Genomic DNA, 18,820 nt, shown 5'->3' with positions numbered 1-18,820 from the left:
GTCAGCTCTTCACCCAGCCCCAGGCCATTTCCACCACATCTGCCCAAACTTGGAAGCCCCAGGGCAGCTGATCCTGCAAACCTCCACCGGGAGGGGTGCTGAGGAGGGCCCTTCTTTCTCTCTCTGCAGTTTCTTCCCAGAGCCCTGTCACTGTCCTGCCATGGTCCCGGCTCATTCCAAAGTCCCCAGGAACACCCCCCCCCCCCATCCTAAATTAGTGGCAGTTCACAGCGACCATCCTCACCTTGCACCTGCCTCGGGGGCCCCTGCTTCACCCTCTCTCTCCGTCAGGGCCCTCTGCTCCCACCCCGTCCCCGGCCCCTCTTGGCCGCTGCGTACTCACCAGGATGCGCCTGTGTCTGCACCCTCTGCTCCTCACGCCTGCTTACACTCCCCTGGCCTCCCAGGGTCTAGGCCCCCACTTGCCGGCCCCTCCTTCCCGTCCCCCCACCCCCGTGGGTGCCAGGGACCGCCTGCCTCCAGGGCCCAGCTCCTCCCTGTCCCCGGGGGAGGGGGGCACAAAGGGGCCCTTGTCACCACTGCTCCACTGGGCAGCCTGATGCCTGGGTTCTACTAGCTCCTTCCTGGAGGGGATGGGGGGCTGCCTCACTTGCTCCCCTCTCCTGCATTGCGGTGCACCCTGGTTCGGAGTCCCTGGGAGGGCGTTCTAGTATCTCTGAGCATCTCAGACAGAAACAGAAGGCATTGTCCTCAGCATCCAGGGAATCTTGGTGGCAATGACAGGTACAGCCCTGGTCAGGAGAGGCAAGAGGCCGGTGTGGGCGGGAGAGGAGACAGGACCTTGCCGTTCCGGGCTTCAGTGTCACCTCCCCCTCCCTTACAGTCACTTCCCTGGTCACAGCTGGTGCCTGCCTCCTGGTCTATCTTCTTCTAGGCTCTTCTTGTCCTCGGAAATGACCTTAGGTATTGACTGTCTCCTCTCCTGAGCACACGACCTCCAGGAGGATGCGGGCTCTGCCTGCTTGCTCCCCATCTTTCCTGCTGGGAGCACGGCCCCTGGCGCAGCTAAGCTTCGTAAGTGCTGGGTGGATGGCATGCGTGTATCCGTCCAATACCCTGTGGCACCTTCTGGCTGGAGGCCCCTGCACCGGTTCCTTCCTCCTGGAAAGCTCCTCTCCCTCGCCCCACGCCCGCTCTGCCCTGGCCAAAGCCACCGAGTGGATGCCACTGCCTCTGGAAGCCGCCTGCCTGCTCACCAAGCCCGAGCCCCTCACTTCACTGGGGCTATCCCTCCACAGCCCTCCGCACATCGCTCATCCGCACATCACTGAGCTCCTTCCCCCCCAGCCAGGGACTTTCCAGAGGGCAGTGTTTCTGTCTGTCTGTCTGTCTGTCTGTCTGTCTGTCTGTCTGTCTGCCTTACTCCCCTAGAACAGAGCCCCCAGGGTATTTGCTGAGGGCTGTGCTGACTCTGAGCAGGGTAGGGACCCTCTGTGGGCAGATCCCGCGTGATCCTCCTGCCATCCAGACCCTTCCATTGGCATGATCTTTGCAAAGTGTGGTGGGAGCTGGCAGCGGTTTGATTGAGGGCAGTAGTGTTTTGACTGTGAGCTGCTCAGTCACTCTGGGGCATCTTCTGTGGGGAGGGAGGGAGGGAGGGAGGAGTGTCCTTCCTCCCAAGGGAGAAACTGGGTGGATGGGGGCTGAGGGGCGGGGAATCCCTCAGACAGGGACTTGAGGAGTGAGAGAAGGCTGGATGGAGGGGGAAGGAGAGTCCCATCCCCACATCAGGCTTGATGATGTCAGACTCTGCCCGTGCCTTTCCCAGTCAGGGACAAAGGCCCATTGAGAACGGGGTGGGGCTTGACCGCCTGGGTCCTGGAGAAGAGAGGGGCCTGGTGCCTGGGCTTTGGGGGAGGACACCGTGACCTGGGATACTCATGTTACAGCCTTCAGTGTCAGCGCCAGCCCCCTTGGTTCATGGGCCTGTGCTGTGTGGGGGTACATCCTTCTGGGTGTGAACTGAAGGCTGTCCCTGAGAGAAGGATGCACAGGCAAGTGAGTCCCATAGACAGCACTGGCAACTGTCACGGAAATCTGAAAACTCCGGTGTCCGGACGGGGGACCGGAGGGCGTAGGCCTGCCTGAAGGGGAGCGGCGCCACTCACATCCAGCCCCCAGCTCTGCCAGACCACAGGTCCTTCCCCTCAAGGCGGGTGATGGTTTGCTAGGGACACTGACCAAGTGCCACAAAACGAACGGCTTAGAAAGTTGATTATCTCACTGAGGGAGGCTGGAAGTGGGAAGTCAGCATTTTGGCATCGTACCTTCTGAGGGCTAGGGGACAGAGCTGTTCCTTCCCGTCAGGCCTCCCCCTGGGCTCGCAGATGGCCACCTTCATGTTCGTCAGGCGTGCTCCCTGGGTGAGGGCCTCCGTGACCAAATACCCCTTTTATAGGACACCAGTCCTCCTGGGTTGGAACCTACCCTCATGACCTCATTTTAACTTAATAACCTCTACAGACCCTCTCTCCAAATAAGGTCACAATCTGAGGTACTGGGATTTAAAACTTTAACTTATATACTTGAAGGAGAGGGACACAGTTTAGCCCATAATGTCAGGAGTTCAGATTTTTATGTGCCATACCTTGCTTTTTAGGTATTAGCCCAACTGTATCTAAAAATACTGTGCAGAGCAAGCAAAGCTCAACTCGGGGCAGATCAAGCCCTCAGGCCCACATGTTTAAAGCTCTCTTGCGTGAAAGCTGGTTCTTGGTCCAGCCAAGAGGCACTTGCTGCCCTCAGCCAGAGTTGTCAGCTTCGTACCAGGAGTCTTCCGAGTGTGCCCCCCCCCCCGCCCCCCACCGCCAGGAGCATCAGTATGGCCTGGAAGCTTATTAGAAATGCAAGTTCCATGGCCTCATCCCAGCCCTGCGGAGTCAGCTACCCTGGCAGTCTGCGCCCTCGCAGATTCTGGTGCCCGCTGAGACGGGAGCACCTCTGCCTCTCTCTAGGACCACCCGGAGAACTTGCTAAGATGAGCAGAGTACTCGGTGTCATTAAATGTACTTAGTCATTTCAGGTTTCCCACCGCCCAGGCATGTATTGAGGGGGTCTGAGTCCTCTTCCTTCCCCTCCATACTGATCCTTTATACTGATGAGGCATTTGACAGTTTCCAAAACCATTTCACTCATTCCTTGCTGAGCCGCTCAACAGCCCAATCAGCTGAGCACTGTAGGGACACTTCTGTCCTTTCACACATGAGGAGGTGGGGTTGGGGGAAGGGGGGAATGGTGGAGGAGAGAAGATGCCTGCTCCATCTTGCAGCAAATAGGAGGGCAGGCTTGCCTTCCTCTCCCGCCCCTTAGTCTTGGTTCAGGAAATCCTCTCAGAGAGGAGCCTCACAGGGCTTCGAAGGCAGAAAGCAGACGTTTGTGGGTTACCAGACTGATCCAGCTCCCAATTGGGTTTAGTTTAGCTCCCAGAGTGTTGATTTTAAAAAATCAAATTCCTTTAATCAGTTGCCAAAATTTTAAAAATCAGAAAGGACTGCCACCTTCTCTTGGAAAGAAGCTCTAGCCATGTTTGGCCTGCCTTTGAGCACTGCAGCCTCCACCAGGAGCCACTTTAGATGGGATCTAGGCCTCCCCACTTCCTGTCCATACACAACACTGAAGCCAAATGGCCAAGCCCCTTTATCATCACACCACTGCTGATGTTTTTATAGGCTAAGAAGATAGTGAAATGCATCTTTGTTTCTATCAAAAGTGGGAAAATCAGATAAATTGAGAGGGATATGGTTTTTAAAAAGAATGTGAACGGTGTTCTCTTCTGTGTGTCATGTACAAAGTGTGTCCTTATTGAGAGATTATAACCTAACTAGAGGCCTGTTGCACAATATTCGTGCAAGAATAGGTCTTCCTTCCCCTGGCTTCACTCCCAGCCACCTGGAGCCAGCAAGTCCTCGCTTCTGTCCAGAGCACCAACCACTCCAGTAGCTCCCTCAGCCGCCCCCTTCCCTCATAGCAGACTTCACACCACTACATTGCCTGCATATGCAAATTAATCTCTATCTTTGTTGAGTTAATTTGCATACTCACTCTGATTGGCTGTAGGCATAGCTGAGTGATGGTTAATTTGCATGTTTCTCTTTTATTAGGTAAGATATGCTCCTGTGAAACAAATCCACACCTCCCTCATTTACTACATCTGTCTGCAAGGCCAGTGGTTCTCAAACATTTTGGTCTCAGGAACCCTTTCTGCAAAATTATTGAGGACTCCAAAAACTTTCATTTAAGTGGGTTATATGTATAGTTGCTTAACATATTAAAAATTGAAACTGGGAAATTTTTAAAGCACAGCTACAATCCACTAGCCATCAGAGTGATGATGTCATCATGTCACAGAGCTTCTGGAAAACCCCATTGCACACTCATGTGAGAATGAGAGTGAAGGAAACTAGTAACATCTTAATGTCTGCCTGTGGGTCCTTGGATGGAGCCCCAAACTTGACTTTGAGAACCCTGGCTAGGTATTTGAGTTTCTCACCCATTTCAAGACTTAAAGAAGAAACTTTGTTTAGTTTTTATTCCCTGCTGTGGCAACAAAAATTTTAGGTCTTATGAAGTGGGGCTTCAAGAAGGGGAAGAACAGAAAACAAATGTCTTTCACCAAGCTTCCTTGCAACCTCGACACACAACAACCCGCACATCCCACTGAGTACGCCCTTACAAGACAGCAGCCAGGCAGGCCTCTGGCACAGGCCTTTGGCAGGGAGAAAGGACAACACTCTGGTTTGGAAAATAAAAGCTAGAACAGTCATTTTATTCTGAGACCATTTACTAAGTGTTAGAGGGCAGCAGGAATAAATAAAGGAGGGAGGGGAGGGCAGGGAGACTCTACGTCTTGCAGCAGATCCCACACTTTGATGGGTAACAGCAGCCACAACAGAAGATGCAGATGGGGAAGTGAGTGTCTCGCCTCCTCAGCCTCTGCAGCCCAGGCTGTAGGAAGGAAGGAAGAGTGAGCAGGCGTGGGCTCAGGGAAGGCGGTGAGGCTCTGAAAGGAGGTCAAGGTGTTCTCACCTTCAAGCCAGCTGTGGCTCCAGCTGTATCCTGGGTCTGGAGGTCTGCAAGCTGTGTTGTCTGTGAAAGCAGAAGGGAATGCTGAGGATGGCATCGCCTCCATCTTGCCCCTACAATCCGTTCCTCACAGATCAGTCGTGTTGTGGCTTTACCCACTAGAAAAGCCTGCAGGGCTCTTCCTGCACTTGGAGGAACATCAGGGTTTGCCTGATTGCCCATAAGCCTCGGCATGTCCGCCCCTCAGTCTCAGCTCCAAGCACCACCACCCACTTCCTACAGCCTCCGATTACCAAGTCCACCATGCTTGCCCCACCTCGGGTCTTAGCTTGCCGTCCCGTCTCACCCTCCAAGTCACAGGTCAAATACCATTTTCTCACAAAACACTCCTGCATGACTGCCAGCTCTTGATCTCCCCTATCCCTCCCCGCCCTGCCCCCACCACCATGGTCACTCTGCATTTTTTTTTTTTTTTGTTAAATGTGAGTAGCATTTACTAAACACCATGATCTTTTGTTTTTTGACTAATTCCCTGACCAGACTGTAAGCACCATAAGAGCAAAAATCTTCTCTCATCTACCTTGTTCACTGCCTGATCCCTTAAGAATAAGACTTTACACAGAGTAGGCACTCAGAAAATGTGGGATTAGTTTGGGACCCCCCAGTCCCTGCCACTCGGACCCCGTCTCTGTATTTTAGGCAGCTGCCTCCGCCTCCCCTTTGCCTGCCTTGCCATCTGCCCAGTCCTGCAGTCTCCATCTGCCCTCAGCAGTCCCCTCCGAGGGCCTGGCTCTCCCATGTGGCTGCCTGCTGGGCCCAGGCCCTGTGGGCTCTCACCTGGTGCCGAGCTGAGGCACTGGCCAGGCTGGCCAGGAGGAGGAGCAGGAGACAGGCAGCCTGGATCCGCACATTCAGTGCCATTGTGCCGTCTGGCTGGTGTCCTGCTGTTAGGTCTAGGACAGCTCTGGTGTCTGGGCAGTTACAGTCGCTTTTATGGGGCCAGAGGCGGGGGTGCTAAGCCCCCTCCCCTTTGTCGTAACTCATTTCCAAGAAGGTAGTGGCGCCGAAAAGGCGGGAGATAAGCGGGAACAGAGTGACAGGGAACAGGGTTGTGTCAACCTCAGCCAGCAGAGGTGTGTACAGGGGGTGGGGCAGATGGGGCCACAGACACAGGCCTCTAGCCAGCCACCTGGGAAACACTTTCCCTAACATGACATCACCTTGTTGATCTCAGAAAAAATTCCCCCTTTTGCCACAGAAGTTGAACAGGTCAATGAGCAGGAGCAAGGTGTCCTCGTTCCCCACCCTTCCTTGACCTCCTCATTCACATGGGGGGTGCTTGTCACTTACCAGGGTCCTCTGGGGTGCCACATACCATTCCCCCAGCTTCGGGTTCTGCTCTGTAGAGAACACTGCAACAGCCAGATGCAGGAGTTTGAGCCTGCATGAGCATGCTCTTTTACAAGTGTCCGAACCTTAAGAAGTGGCCTGGTATCTGGAAAATGTTCCTGTGAACGTCAGACCATGGAAGAGCAGCAACAGTCGTGGCTGCACCTCATGCCCCAGCAGGTGTACTGGCTCACTTGTGTGTTAACCTAGCCAGGACCGCCTGCCCTCAAAGCAGTGCCTGCGGCCCCATTCTGGGCTCTGCACTGTATTCAGGGCCCTCGCTGCCTACTCAGCCCATTTCCAAGGACCTGGCTTCCCAGGCGCTGCTCCCTCTTAGGAGCCCACCATGCCTACCCGGCTTGCTTTCCTCACTTGACAGGAGAGGAACTGAAGGCCAAGATGGGGCTCTGTCACGATCAGAGGCAGAGCTGGCACTCCAGACTAGGCAGCCTGACTCTGAGGCCTGTGCTCTTATCACCAGGCTTTCCTGCCTCCCCCAAACACAGGTCAGTGGGCTGGGCTAGACCTGGCTCATACTGGCTCCACAGAGCCACTGTGCACATCTCGTCCCACCTCCACAGTCAGTGGCATCATGTTGGTATGTGGACACCAGCAATGGGGTATGTCCACCACATCAGCCAACACTACAAACCAGGGTTCTTTTCGGGGGAGAGCTGGTCCCTTAGAACAGCGGCCGCCAACCTTTCGGACCTCACATACCACCAGTGGTCCGGTTGGCGACCACTGCCTTAGAACACCACTGGGCGGGGAGAACCAAGGCTCCTGACTGTTCTGGCCACTACCTGAACCACAGGTAGTGGGTACACAGCGCCCAGAGGACCCACAAACTTAATTCCAGAGATGGGACTTTGGCCATTTGGGCTCTGACTCATAGATCATCCAGTGTCAACCTTACTGGAGCCTGGAGATGCTGCTGCCAAGGAATGAAAACTTCTCCCCTGCCCTGAACTATAGCCGAGCTCATTCAAAAGAGTAAGAATGGGGGCCCTGGGAAATCAAGGCTGCTCCTTGCCATCTGCCTCCCCATTCACACCATGTTAGGCTCTTCCTGCTGCACACACCCTCACTCAAAGAGAGTCTCAAACCGAGTAATGGCCAGGAAAAGGAGACGGGGCTCTCAGCGGGAATAAACCAGTTGGGGACATTTGGGGTACATGCATGGTGAACTCAGCATGGTGGCGCCTGGCAGGCCTATATCCTGGGAGTGGATAGAGTTGCATGGGGGCTGCACGTTCGACCACAGGGAGACCCAGAAGCACCCCCTAACACTGCCTGGTGTCACTACATCTCCGCTCAGGCCAGGTTTCATCATCAGCCAGGGGCAGGGGTCACAGCACAGGCGCCAGAGCCACAGTGCAAGGCGACAGGCTGACGGGCCAAGCCTGGCTTCCTGGCCTTCTGCCTTCCTTGGGGGTGGGGGGCTCAAGGCCAGGCCCCACCATTGGCTGGTGCAGAGGGAAGGGCTTCAGCCCAGAAGGGCAGAGCCAGGAGCCAGAACTGATGACACAGGAGACCCCAGCCTCTCCTCCAAAGACACAGGTCCTTGACCCAACCTCTCCCCGGCCCCCAAACACGTATACACACCTGGGGCCTCAAAGAGAATGATATTCACTCCTTAATTCCTCCAGCCAGCCATGGGTACCGTGCAGTACAGAACGGCAGGAACTGGCACAGAGCCACCAACAGCAGCTGAGGCCCTGCCCTGGTAGAGCTCTGCACAGACCCCATGACCCCTGCCCATACCTGAGAAAGACAAATACGCAAACAGACAAGGCGGGGCCACATGGGGCCAGTTTATTGCAGTTAAATACCTCTCTCTCTCTATTTTTTGTCCATTTTTCCATAAAGAAAATGAAAACACACACACACACACACACACACACACACACACACACACACCCAAAGGGGAGCAGGAATCCAGAAACAAGAGGTGGGGTGGGACATGGCCTCCCTTCTTAGGTCCAGGTCCCAGGGATGGCCCCCAAAGGCTCCCCTCCTGCCCGTAAGCACCATGTCAGCACCTCCAGAGGCCAAAGAGGCAGCGGGATATGGCAGGGCCTCTGTCCTCCTCCCTTTTGCCTCCAGGCGAGACCACTAGAAGTGCTGGGGCTCAGTGGGGGCCAGGAGAAGGGGCAGACAGATGGGGGAGGGAGATCATTTCCACATCCAGGAGAGCAGTGGGTGTTTATCCAAAGAAATGCGTTACTTCTCCCCATTTTTTTTGTTAAAAATCTACTATAAAAAAACGCAGCTGGGGGAGGGGCATCTGTCCCTCTCTGTGCTAAGGGCTGGGAAGGGGGCAGCAGAGGCCCAGAAGAGGGCCTGCCGCGCGACGGGAAGGGCGTCACTGCCGGTTGCTCTCGCCCACCATCTCCAGGTTGTGCTGCTGCAGCTGGGCGCGAAGCACGGCATTCTCATTCTTCAGCTCCTCAATCTGGCAGACATGAGAGGGCACAAGGGGCCAGGGATAGTTCCCTGCACCGTGGGGTCCTGGGTCCTCCACCCAACTCCCAGCCCTGGCACTCACCTGTTGCCTCAGGAGCTCATTGTCCATCTGCAGCCGTTCGGCCTCCTTGAAGGTCTCCTGCATGCGCTGGTTGGTCTGGCGCAGCTCCCGGATGTAGTCGCAGGCCTTTGACAGGATCCCTCCTTTACTCTGGGGGGCGGGCAAGAGCATCAGAGTGAGCACTGCCCCCGGCCTCTGCCTACGGCTCACCCCAGTGGTCCAGGCAGACTTTCTGGGTGGCGCCAGGGGCACTCACCGCTCCTGTCTTGCTGTTGTCTGTGTTACAATCTGGAATGATTTTTGAAAGTTGGACAATCCAGTTGTTGATCTTGTCCCTCCGCCTCCGCTCCACTGTAGGCACAATAGCAGTATCAACAGCTAGGTTTACAGCCCTTTCTGTGCGCCTAGGTGATTTGCCTCCCGAGGCAGGTGCCGGCAGACCCCAGGCTGCTGAGGGAGGGCACGGGCCCTGGGCAGGGTCACACTGCTAGCAAAGCTCGTCAAGATCTGAAGGCAGGCGGCCAGCTTCCCCGCCTGCTTCACATTGCTTCTCAAGAGAAACAAAGAAAGTCAAGCTCCCGAGTACCGTATATACCTTTTAAAGCAGAACAAACCATGGGGGACAGTGGGTTCATTTTGTTTGCCTACTTTTAAAATTTGAGTCAACATTTTAAAATGAGGAAATTGCACATAATAGTTAACATCTTTGGAAAAAAGGAGTTGTGGCTACAGTGGGCATGTACTCTTGAGAGGCAAGAATGGGCCAGAGTCCCTTTACATGGGAACCAAGAGCCCCCGCTGGTCCCCACAGCCCCTGTATTTGATTGTCCAGTCCTCAGGTGTCCCCAGAGTGCTGCGTCTCATGAGTCTTTTTCTTCATCTGTAAGTCACAGTCTGGCCATATCTCCTCCGTTTAAAACCCTCCTCCAGGCCCCGACAGCATGTCCCGCATCTCCTGACTGGTACTTGTGGCTCTCAGGGGCCTGGCCTATCAGGGCATTGGGTAACCCAGGAACAACATGAACCCCATCTTGAAGATCAGGGATGGCAAATTAATGGAAGCTTTCACTTGGAAAATGCCGATTTGTGGTTTTGTTTTATAAAATGCCACACTCCCACACTGCCAGCTAAGTTGGGCATAGCTGCCCCCTTTGGGCAGGGCATGTCTCCTCTCTGGCTTCTCACCTGGCCTGCACATCCTGACTTATGACAGCCGCCTGGGGTCTGCCTCATTGGAGCCCGACACTCCTGGTTTGGGGTCCATGGAAGCAATCTTAGCCCTTCTTTACCTTCCAAGTAGAAGGCATTGTGGGGACAAAGAAGCCCCACTATCCCCAACCCTCAGTTCCCGTGACAAATTCGGGCAATTTGTAGAGAGGGAACTGGGCTAATAAATAGGATTTGGAAAGGAGGGTGAGAAGATACTTGCTCAGGGTTGGGCAGTGTTGATGGGAGATTGTGGAGGGGGCCGAGGGAGGGTGAGAAAGGAGGGGTTGGCCAGTACCTCCTCTGAGGCTGGCACTGCCCCTGACCCTGGTGTTCCCTCAAAGAACTCACTTGGCCACTAACAGACAAATCTTCTCCTGGCACTTGGTTTTACCCACCCATTGCTGACCAGTCCTTCCTACCGCTCAGCGCTCTTCCACTTTGGCCTGGGTGACAACACCTTCCTCTGTGGAGGACTCTCCTCCTCCCTGGCCCCTCCTCCCCCCTCGCTCTCCTCTTTCCTCAGAGACCTCCCTAATATCATAACAAGAATGTGCCCAGTACAGAGCTCCGTCTGACTCCGGCCCTAGGCCCCGTGGCTGTGGTGAGAGAAGAACCTTCCCTTCGAGGACAGCCTCGTCTGTCTTACAGTCTCTGGAACTCAGTGGCCAAAATCTGCAGCAGAGCCAGGAGTGCAGCCCAGGCGCCCACATCCCTCAGCTGCGTGCCTGCTGCATTCCCGAGGTTTCAGCTGAGGAACTCACAGCAGTGGCTGCTTGGTTTCTTTCCTGCCCTCATGCAGTCCCACTCACCAGCCTGGGCACTCAGCTGTAGCAGTAACTCCCATGTACTCCTCATTTCAAGCCACCAGGGGGCAGAGCCAGGGGGTGTGGCACATCTCTAGTTTGCATTTACTTCTTAAAAACATATTGCCACCCAGCAGGAGTGGCTCAGTTAGCTGAGCATTGTCTTGTGCACCAAAGGTTGCTGGTTTGATTCCCAGTCAGGGCACATAACTGGGTTGCAGTTTGATCCCCGGTCAGAGTGTGTGAGGGAGGCAGCTGAATTGATGTGTGTTTTTTTCTCTCTCTCTCCTTCTTCCCTAAGCATGTCCTCAGGGGAGGATTAAAATAAAAAAAGTACTGCCTGCAGTGGCACTCTGAGAGGCTGGAATCCACAGTAAACTCAGTCTCCGTCCTGCTAGCACCGCCGTGCAGTGCATGTGAACAGGTGACAGTGGTACAAACACTCAAGGATATGTGTTATGACTGGAGATTGTGCCAAGTGCGTGGGAAACTCCAAGGTAGAGCAATGGTTTCTGCGTGAGAATGCAGTAGGGTGTAGCCTCAAAGTCTTAGAGAGGAACTATTTGGGCTAGTTTCTGAGGGGAGAAGGCATCAGGCAGACAGGTGTCAAGATCCCAGAAATGGTGACATGGAAATACTTGGGCGCATGGAACAGGGTGACAGGAAAAGGTTGTAAAAATAGGTTGTGAAGACCTCGAATGCCTGCTAAGGAGTCTGGGCCTGATCTCTTACTCTAGGAGTCCAGGCCCTTGAGTCGGGGCCTTTCATTAAGCAGGTAGTGATGTGGTCAGACCTGTGGCTTGGGAAGACCATTTTGGTACATCTGAAAGGGAGGAAGACTAGATACGCCCAAGGCCACATGTATTCCGCAGAAGTGCTTCAGTTATACCCATACAACACTTAAAACACAATTTAGAAGTAAAATCTGCCAGGACAAAAGGGAGAAATGAACAAACTCACAAATATACTTGGAGACATCAACACTCCCCTCTCAGTAATCAATAGAACAAGTAGACAAAAAAATCAGGATAGGAAACCTGAACACTGTCAACCAGCTTGATCTAGCTGACACTGAGGGAACACTCTGCAACAGCAGCAAATTCACACAGAAACTGTCACCAAGATAGACCATCTTCGGGGCCACATAACTAATCTTAATACATTTCAAAGAACTAAAGTTACAGAGTATAATAAAACTAAATTAAAAATCAATAGCAAAAAACATCTAGAAAACCCACACATCAGGAAATTAAGCAACACACTTCTAAATAAACCATGAGTCAAAGAAGAAATCACAAGGAAAACCAGAAAATATTTTTAACTGAAAGATAATGAAAACACAACATATCCAAATGGGATGTAGCTAAAGCAAGTGTTAGAATGAAATTTGTAACTAGGAAGGTTTGTATTAGGAAGAAAGTTTAAAATGATCTTTAAAAAGTAGAAGAAAAAAAACCCTAGCAAATTAAACCCTCAGTAAGTAGAAGGAATGAATTAGTAGCATTAAGCGTGGAAACTAAAGAAATAAAAAAAGCAGGTCCATCTTAAAAAATCAGATTTCACATAAAGATCTGGATTTCTGGCTACTGAAGAGGTTCTTGCAACAGGGGACCCTAACTCTGACACGGCAGCAATGGCCACTGCAAAGGCCGCCTTCAGGCAGGACACACGCCCCAGCTCATGAGGAGGCTGGAGACGGGTCCCACCGTACCAAGAACTGGGGGACAGATGTAAAAAGGAGAAAGGGAAGCTGATCTAAGTCCACTTCAGCACAGAACCTCAGGTTTGGGGGACGAGCGAAGAGGGCAGAGTTGAAGGTGGCCTGGATGCTGTGACGGGTGCCCTTTGCTGCAGTGGGAAAAGAAATGTTGCATGGGAGCCTTTAGGGAGGAGACCGCAGGTTCTGTTGGGACACACTGAGTCTGAGGCGTCTCAAGGACATCCAGAAATGGTACTTGGAGCAAGCAGCTCAAAATGAGTCTGGAGTTCAAGGAAGCCCCGGAGGGACATAGAGGAGGGGCAGGTGTCACCTTTTTGGAGTCACACAGGAGAAAGCCAGCAGAAACCCCTCAGAGAAATACTGAACACCTACAACTGGGGATGGGGCTTTGGGATATTGACAATTCCCGAGCCTAACATTTCACTCTCCTGAGACTGACCTGAGACGGGATGAGACCTTAAGAAACACCACGAGCCGAAGCAGTTTCCCAGCCTTGCGCAATGTGAAGAATCACCTGGGGAACTTGTCAAAATACAGACTCCGGGTCTCCCTCTATCCTACCCATTCAGAACCTGTGAGGACAGCCCTGGAGACCTTGATCGTCAACAAGCTTCCCGGAGCATCTGGGAAGCCCTGCTCTAAGGAGCAGGCTGTGGGAAAGAGGCCAAGGGTGTAGGAGAATCAGAGCAGGTAGAGAATAGGCAGGGGGAATAGGCAGGGTCAGATGTGTACCGCGCAGACAGGGAAGGAAGCCAATGGGTTAAAGGTGGCCCACATACTCTGCAGGTTAGGAGAGGGCAGGTTACAGCTGGAGGGTAAAAGCAAGGTTATGAAAAAGACTTTTTTTGTAGGAGAAAGATTCCAGACTTTTTGCAGGTGGATTAACCGTGTGTCAGGCAAAGAATGAGAGAGTGAGGTAGAGGGTAGCTAGATGGTATCCCAAGAGTGGTTTGCTACAGTCTTACTGGGGGGCACACCACACTGCCGGGGCACTCCCACGTCTCAGCTTGTGCATCCTCACTCTGAGCCTCTGCAGGAGATGGGTTAACATCTTACCGAGAAGAATAAACAGGTGCAGAGATTAAGAACCAGTCTGAGGTCATATGACATAAGCAGTAGATACAGAACTGCTGGGTAGCCTACAGGAGGCCCCTCAAACTTGCCACAACCGAAAACCAAGCTCAGACTCACTCACTCCTTCCCTTTTCAAACCAACCTGACCCCATCATGAAACCTCGCATAGATTCTTCAGCCTGTCTCAGGCCAGACATCTGCAGTCACCTCCTATTTTTCTAGCCTCTGGTATCCCTTACTATCTGGCCTCCATACATAAACCCCTCTGTTAGTTGCCCCTCAAACTACAATAAACATCCAAGAGCAGGGACACTGGGAGGGCCTCTTACAAGGATCTGGCCTGACCAATCTTCCTGCAACTCTGCCAACTTCCTCTTTCCTTTCCTGAGTTCTGCTCTTCTTTATACATGCCAAGTCTGTTCTGACTCAGGCCTGGGTGTTTGCACTTGCTCATCCCTATGCCTGGGACCCTCCCCCAGTACTTGACTGGCCCATTCCTTAAGGTTTGTTCAGGCCTCTGCTCAAATGTCACCTCAGAGGCCTACACTGCCACCATTACCTAGCTTTATCTTCCTTCCTGCTATCTGACGTCATATTGTAGCTTTGTGCAATTTCTGTTTTTCCTACCAGAATAAACACTGCGAGAGCCAAGACCTCGTCTGTTTGATTGCCCATTATCTGAAAACCTAGAACGGGCTGGCACGTTGTATGTACGTGCTGAATGAATGACTCAATTTAGTGATGTCGGATCACAGCTGCAGAGCCCATCCCCAGGTGAAGACCTTTAGGACTGTGGGGTCTCACCCCGACTTTCAGGGCCTTCCTTGACTCTCCTGGCTCCCCTCCCAAGCACTCCACATGGAACCTCTGCAACAACCAAGCTAGTACCCTCCAAAGCAATTTGACTCCTCTCTGCCACCCCCCTTCCTGTGCTCCCTCTGTCTGGCAGGCCCTCCCAGACTACCTCCCTGGTGGTCAGTGCTCAGTCAGACACTAGCCTGAACTCGTAAGCTTTTCTGACACTCTACAACATGCCCCATACCTGGCCCAGAATCTCTCTCCAGGAATTCTTTGCTAAAGGACAGTTGTTTGGGTGTAAGAATTCCCCTGGACTTGAACACTGCTACATCAACCATAGTGGCTACTGATTGAAGGCAGGGGTTGGGTGGGAAAGTAGGGGACAGCAAAAAGGGCCAACTTGGGAACGCAAAGGACAGGAACGCAAAGGACAAATGGGAACAGTTGAATCTGGTGTTTATAAGGGCAGGATGCTCCAGCCGTGGCTAGCCAGAGGCACAGGTTCCCGCAGTTTCATCCTCAGATGTGCCCCCTATCAGACCAGAGTTACTTCTGGAAGCCAGGCAGGCAGGGAAATGACGGACTCAAACACAACAGTTGCCAATGGAAATGAAGGTCCATGGGAGCAGGAAATCCATATGTGAATGTGAAACCTGCCATTTTATTTATTTATTTACTTTTATTTACTTAATATATTCTTATTGATTTCAGAGAGGAAGGGAGAGGGTGAGAGAGAAACATCAATGTTGAGAGAGAATCATTGATTGGCCGCCTCCTACATGCCCACTACTGGGGATCAAGCCAGCAGCCCAGGCAGGTGTCCTGACTGGGAATCAAACTGTGACCTCCTGGTTCATAGGTCCACACTCAACCACTGAGCCACCGCAGCCGGGCGAAACCTGCCATTTCTGATGCTGGCCCTTAATTCAAAACTAGCCAGAATGACAAAACACGTTCCAGTCCATTCATCCTATCTCTCAGTTCCAGACAATGAACCTCCTCCACCTGTTTCTACTTTTCCAGCACTCAACAACACCTCTCTATGTGGAGCATGCCCAGTGACCTGTAACCAAATACAAGGCCTGCCTGGCAGTGCCTGCGAGGCCGAGCGAGGCCTGAGGGTGGCGCGGGGGCTCCACACTGACTTTACCTTCATTGTGCTGAGCTCTCCGTCTCTCATCCCGGGGTGTTCTGGTTCCATCAATTTTCCTAGAAGAGGGATAAAATGGGCACGTGTTACCTCAGGCACCATTGGTCCAAGCATTCATTACGAAGTCAGACTTGAAAATGACCTTTGCAAGACATACTCATATGTAGAAAGAAAGAGGAAATGATACTTTCTTTATACTAAAGAAACGAAAACAGACCAAAAAATATACCAAGTGCCTATTGGGTGCTCAACTGCCTGACTTCTACTCCAGAAAACCTTTCCTTCCTTTGGCCCCACACCAGGCCCTCCCAGTGTCCCCTGCTCCTGGGCCCAGGTCTCCTGCACATACGGGGAGTAGGGATGGGTCCGAGGTGCAATCGTCCTTTGCGTTCCTGTCTGAAGCACGTCCTGGGGCGTCATCATGACATAGAACTGGCCTGTAGGGAAAGCCAGGTTAGTGCTAAAGCTGGGGGCGGAGTCAGAAATGGCTGGGGAGTCCCTCCCTGCTAGGCCTGCTGCCTCCCCTGCCTTCCACCTCGGCCCCTTCCTCCCTTTACCTCCGGCCTGCAAGCTCTGGTCTGTGGTCTGTACCGACACAGCCGTGGTATCTCCCACACTGGACGCTGGGAAATAGGCAAATCGTGCCTCCCCACTGACAGCCTCAGCTGCTGGGCTGCCGCCATTGCTGAAGGGATTTTGGATTACAGCCTGGGGAGTAGGAGGACACAGAGGCCACCCTTAGCCACCTTGTTCCCCAAACCATCCCCTTGCTGCCCTGTTGGGTGGATACTGCATCCTCTATGGAGGGGGGGACCCCTCTGTATCTACTACGCTGCCTATGTCTCAGATGGCCCTGGAACTTGCAGACACTCAGCCATCATTTGGCGAACCAACTGATTTTTGCCTCTGAGAAAGAGACTTTCCTATTACCATGATCTCAAGTCTAAAGAAAGAAAAAACGATGTTCCAAAGATCTTGTCCAAGATTTCACTGTGCAGAACAGGACTTTAACCCACACAGCCTGACAGCCTGAAGGCAGCATCTGTGTTGCACACGCTCCGCCCATTGGGACTCCCCCAAAATGGTCAGTGTCCCCTCTCCATCCCCCGCCCCAGGCATTGCTGAGGACCTACCAGTGGGAAGGGTGCTGCAGGACCTGGGGGCACAGAGGCAGCAGCAGGGCCGGGGCGCTGGGCCGCCCCATCCACACCCACCTGGGTCACAGCCTGCTGCCCCCCAGCAAAGGCAGCCGTAGACACGACGCTGACGGCGCCTGCGGCGTCGCCCTGGCCATCCAGCTGACCATCAGTCACCTGGACTACGCGGTATGTCACCTGCAGGGGGCGGCAGAGCAGCGAGACCAGCGCTAGGGCCCAGGCAGGGACCAGGTCCGAGCTCCTCCCAACCCTCCCAAGCCGACCCTCCGCGGGCCCCCGGCTCCGGCCCCTCTCACCTGCCCTCCATTATTCTCTGTGCGGAACTGGTACTGGATGTTGTGGTCGCTGAACGCCGCCTGCTGGACGCTGGCGATAGCCACCGCCGTCTGCTCCTCCGCCCCAGGGCCGTCCCCGCCTACGGTCCAAGGAGGGTAGGGGCGACGGTCAGCGGTCGCGAGGGCCTGGGCACCCCCAGGGCCCGCCCCGGGCGCAGGCCGCAGCCCGGCGCCGCGCGAGCACTCACCCTCCTGCAGCTCGACGCCCTCCTCGGCCTCGGGTCCTTTGTCGTGGCTGCGGGGAGGGCGGGTAGAGGGGGTCAGGGCCGCCCGCGCCCCCGCCCCTCTGCTCAGGTGCAGGGCCCCCGTCCCGCCCATCCCGCCCGGCCCTTTCGGGGGCTGGGGCACCGCTGGGACCCGGGGCTGGGGCACTAGCACGATCCCCCTCCCTCGCGGCCTCCATTTTGAGCTGGGCCCGGCGGTCGCTCGGGATCATGGCGGCCCGCCCGCCCGCCAGGCCGAAGGGCCGGAGCGGGGCGCGCGGGGGCACGGCCGGCCGGCACCCTTACCTGGCGGCGGCAGCAGCGGTAGCCGAGGCAGCGGGATCCAGACCCGGGTCCAGCATGTCCATGGGGGGGTGGGGGCGGGGGGGGGGCGCGGGGCCCGGGGGAGGGGAGGGGTGGGGAGGGAGGGAGGGAGGGAGGGGAGGGGGCGGGCGGGCGGCCGGGGGGGCCCCGAGCCCGGCGCTCACGCCGCGCGGCAGGAGGGGACGGAGGAGACACGGGAGCCGCTCGCGCTGATCACGGGGACAAACAGTGGGGTCATGTGAGGAGGAGATGCCGCCGCCGCGCTTTTCCTGCAGCCGCCGCCGCCGCCGCTGCCTCCGCCTCCGCCCGCCCTCCTGCCGGCTCGCGGCGGCTCTGGGCTCCGGGACGCAGCGGCCGCCCCCCGCCCGCTGCACGCGGCCCTCGGGCCTCCTTCCCGGAGCCGCCGCCGCCGCCGCAACTTTTTTTTTTTTTTAATCCGGCCCGACCTGGACGGCCGCCGCCTCCTCTGGATCGCCGGCTCGAGCGTCAGCCGCCCGGCCTGGCCCAGTCCCGCGGCGGATCGCTGCGGTAGCGGCCGCCGCTTTCTATTTTTTCCTCCTTTTTTTTCCTCCTTTACTTGAGCTGCGCGCGCGCGGCGGCGGCAGCGCGATCCCGGGCCGACGCGCGGGGAGGGCAGCCCCCGGGGAACGCGCACGCTGTTTGTCTCCGGTGGCCGCGGGCGCGCGCCGGCCGGGTCTCGGCAGGGCGCAGGGTCGCCGCCGCCCCCGGGTTGCCAGGCACTCGCCAGCGGGCCGCGGGTGGAACGCGGGCCCGGATGGAACGCCGGGGGACGAGGCGGGCCGCAGGGTTTGGAGACCGTAAAGTCGTCGAGGGGCGGGGTGGGGGGGTGCGTGTGAATGGAGTGGAACGGGAGTGGAGCGCGCATGCGCGCTCCCGTTTTGGCTAAAGTGCGCGGAGGCGGAGGCCCGGAGCGCATGCGCACGTCTGGACGGGGCTGGGGCGCGCACGCAGGACCGGGCGGAGCCAGCGGGGTACGTACTCCCGGCCTCGGGGAGCGGGAGGCGGCAGAGCGGGTTCGGCCCCTGGCGCCGGGCACAAGTACCAGGAGAGAAGGGGCATGGGACCCT

General features: G+C 55.3%; 2 protein-coding genes across 4 annotated transcripts; both read right to left on the bottom strand.

Moving 5' to 3' along the window:
• Positions 1-4,777: 4,777 nt before the first annotated feature.
• On the bottom strand, positions 4,778-8,172 carry HAMP (hepcidin antimicrobial peptide). Of its 2 annotated transcripts, XM_079800742.1 has the most exons (5): positions 8,038-8,172; positions 6,394-6,455; positions 5,881-6,014; positions 5,047-5,106; positions 4,778-4,965 (listed from the first exon to the last, which is right to left on the bottom strand). In XM_079800742.1, the coding sequence occupies exons 2-5, from the start codon at positions 6,419-6,421 to the stop codon at positions 4,861-4,863; spliced, it is 327 nt and encodes a 108-aa protein (XP_079656868.1). In that variant the 5' UTR covers positions 6,422-6,455; positions 8,038-8,172; the 3' UTR covers positions 4,778-4,860. The 2 variants fall into 2 exon arrangements, with proteins under 2 accessions (XP_079656868.1, XP_079656867.1); XM_079800741.1 differs by having other exon boundaries at positions 6,394-8,081.
• A 48-nt stretch (positions 8,173-8,220) lies between these two features.
• On the bottom strand, positions 8,221-18,512 carry USF2 (upstream transcription factor 2, c-fos interacting). 2 transcript variants are annotated; one of them, XM_079800739.1, is made up of 10 exons: positions 17,715-18,512; positions 17,394-17,440; positions 17,167-17,285; positions 16,928-17,047; positions 16,271-16,421; positions 16,063-16,150; positions 15,714-15,772; positions 9,216-9,310; positions 8,981-9,109; positions 8,221-8,887 (listed from the first exon to the last, which is right to left on the bottom strand). In XM_079800739.1, the coding sequence occupies exons 1-10, from the start codon at positions 17,774-17,776 to the stop codon at positions 8,798-8,800; spliced, it is 960 nt and encodes a 319-aa protein (XP_079656865.1). In that variant the 5' UTR covers positions 17,777-18,512; the 3' UTR covers positions 8,221-8,797. The 2 variants fall into 2 exon arrangements, with proteins under 2 accessions (XP_079656865.1, XP_079656864.1); XM_079800738.1 differs by having other exon boundaries at positions 16,847-17,047; positions 17,715-18,494.
• Positions 18,513-18,820: the final 308 nt, after the last annotated feature.

The sequence above is a fragment of the Cnephaeus nilssonii genome, assembly GCF_951640355.1.
Source record: "Cnephaeus nilssonii genome assembly, chromosome: 20".
Taxonomy (NCBI): Eukaryota; Metazoa; Chordata; class Mammalia; order Chiroptera; family Vespertilionidae; genus Cnephaeus; species Cnephaeus nilssonii.
The sequence above is the reverse complement of the archived record's forward strand: the minus strand, read 5'-3'. Positions and strand labels throughout refer to the sequence as shown.

Coding starts and splice junctions, on each gene's coding strand:
- HAMP (XM_079800741.1), bottom strand. CDS start 6,496: ATGCTCATGCAGGCTCAAACTCCTGCATCTGGCTGTTGCAGTGTTCTC. Junction 5,107..5,880: donor GTGCCTCAGCTCGGCACCAG/GTGAGAGCCCAC, acceptor CTGCTTTCACAG/ACAACACAGCTTGCAGACCT. Junction 4,966..5,046: donor GAGCCACAGCTGGCTTGAAG/GTGAGAACACCT, acceptor TCCTTCCTACAG/CCTGGGCTGCAGAGGCTGAG.
- USF2 (XM_079800738.1), bottom strand. CDS start 17,776: ATGGACATGCTGGACCCGGGTCTGGATCCCGCTGCCTCGGCTACCGCT. Junction 17,441..17,714: donor ACCGCTGCTGCCGCCGCCAG/GTAAGGGTGCCG, acceptor CCCTCCCCGCAG/CCACGACAAAGGACCCGAGG. Junction 9,110..9,215: donor ACAACAGCAAGACAGGAGCG/GTGAGTGCCCCT, acceptor CCCGCCCCCCAG/AGTAAAGGAGGGATCCTGTC.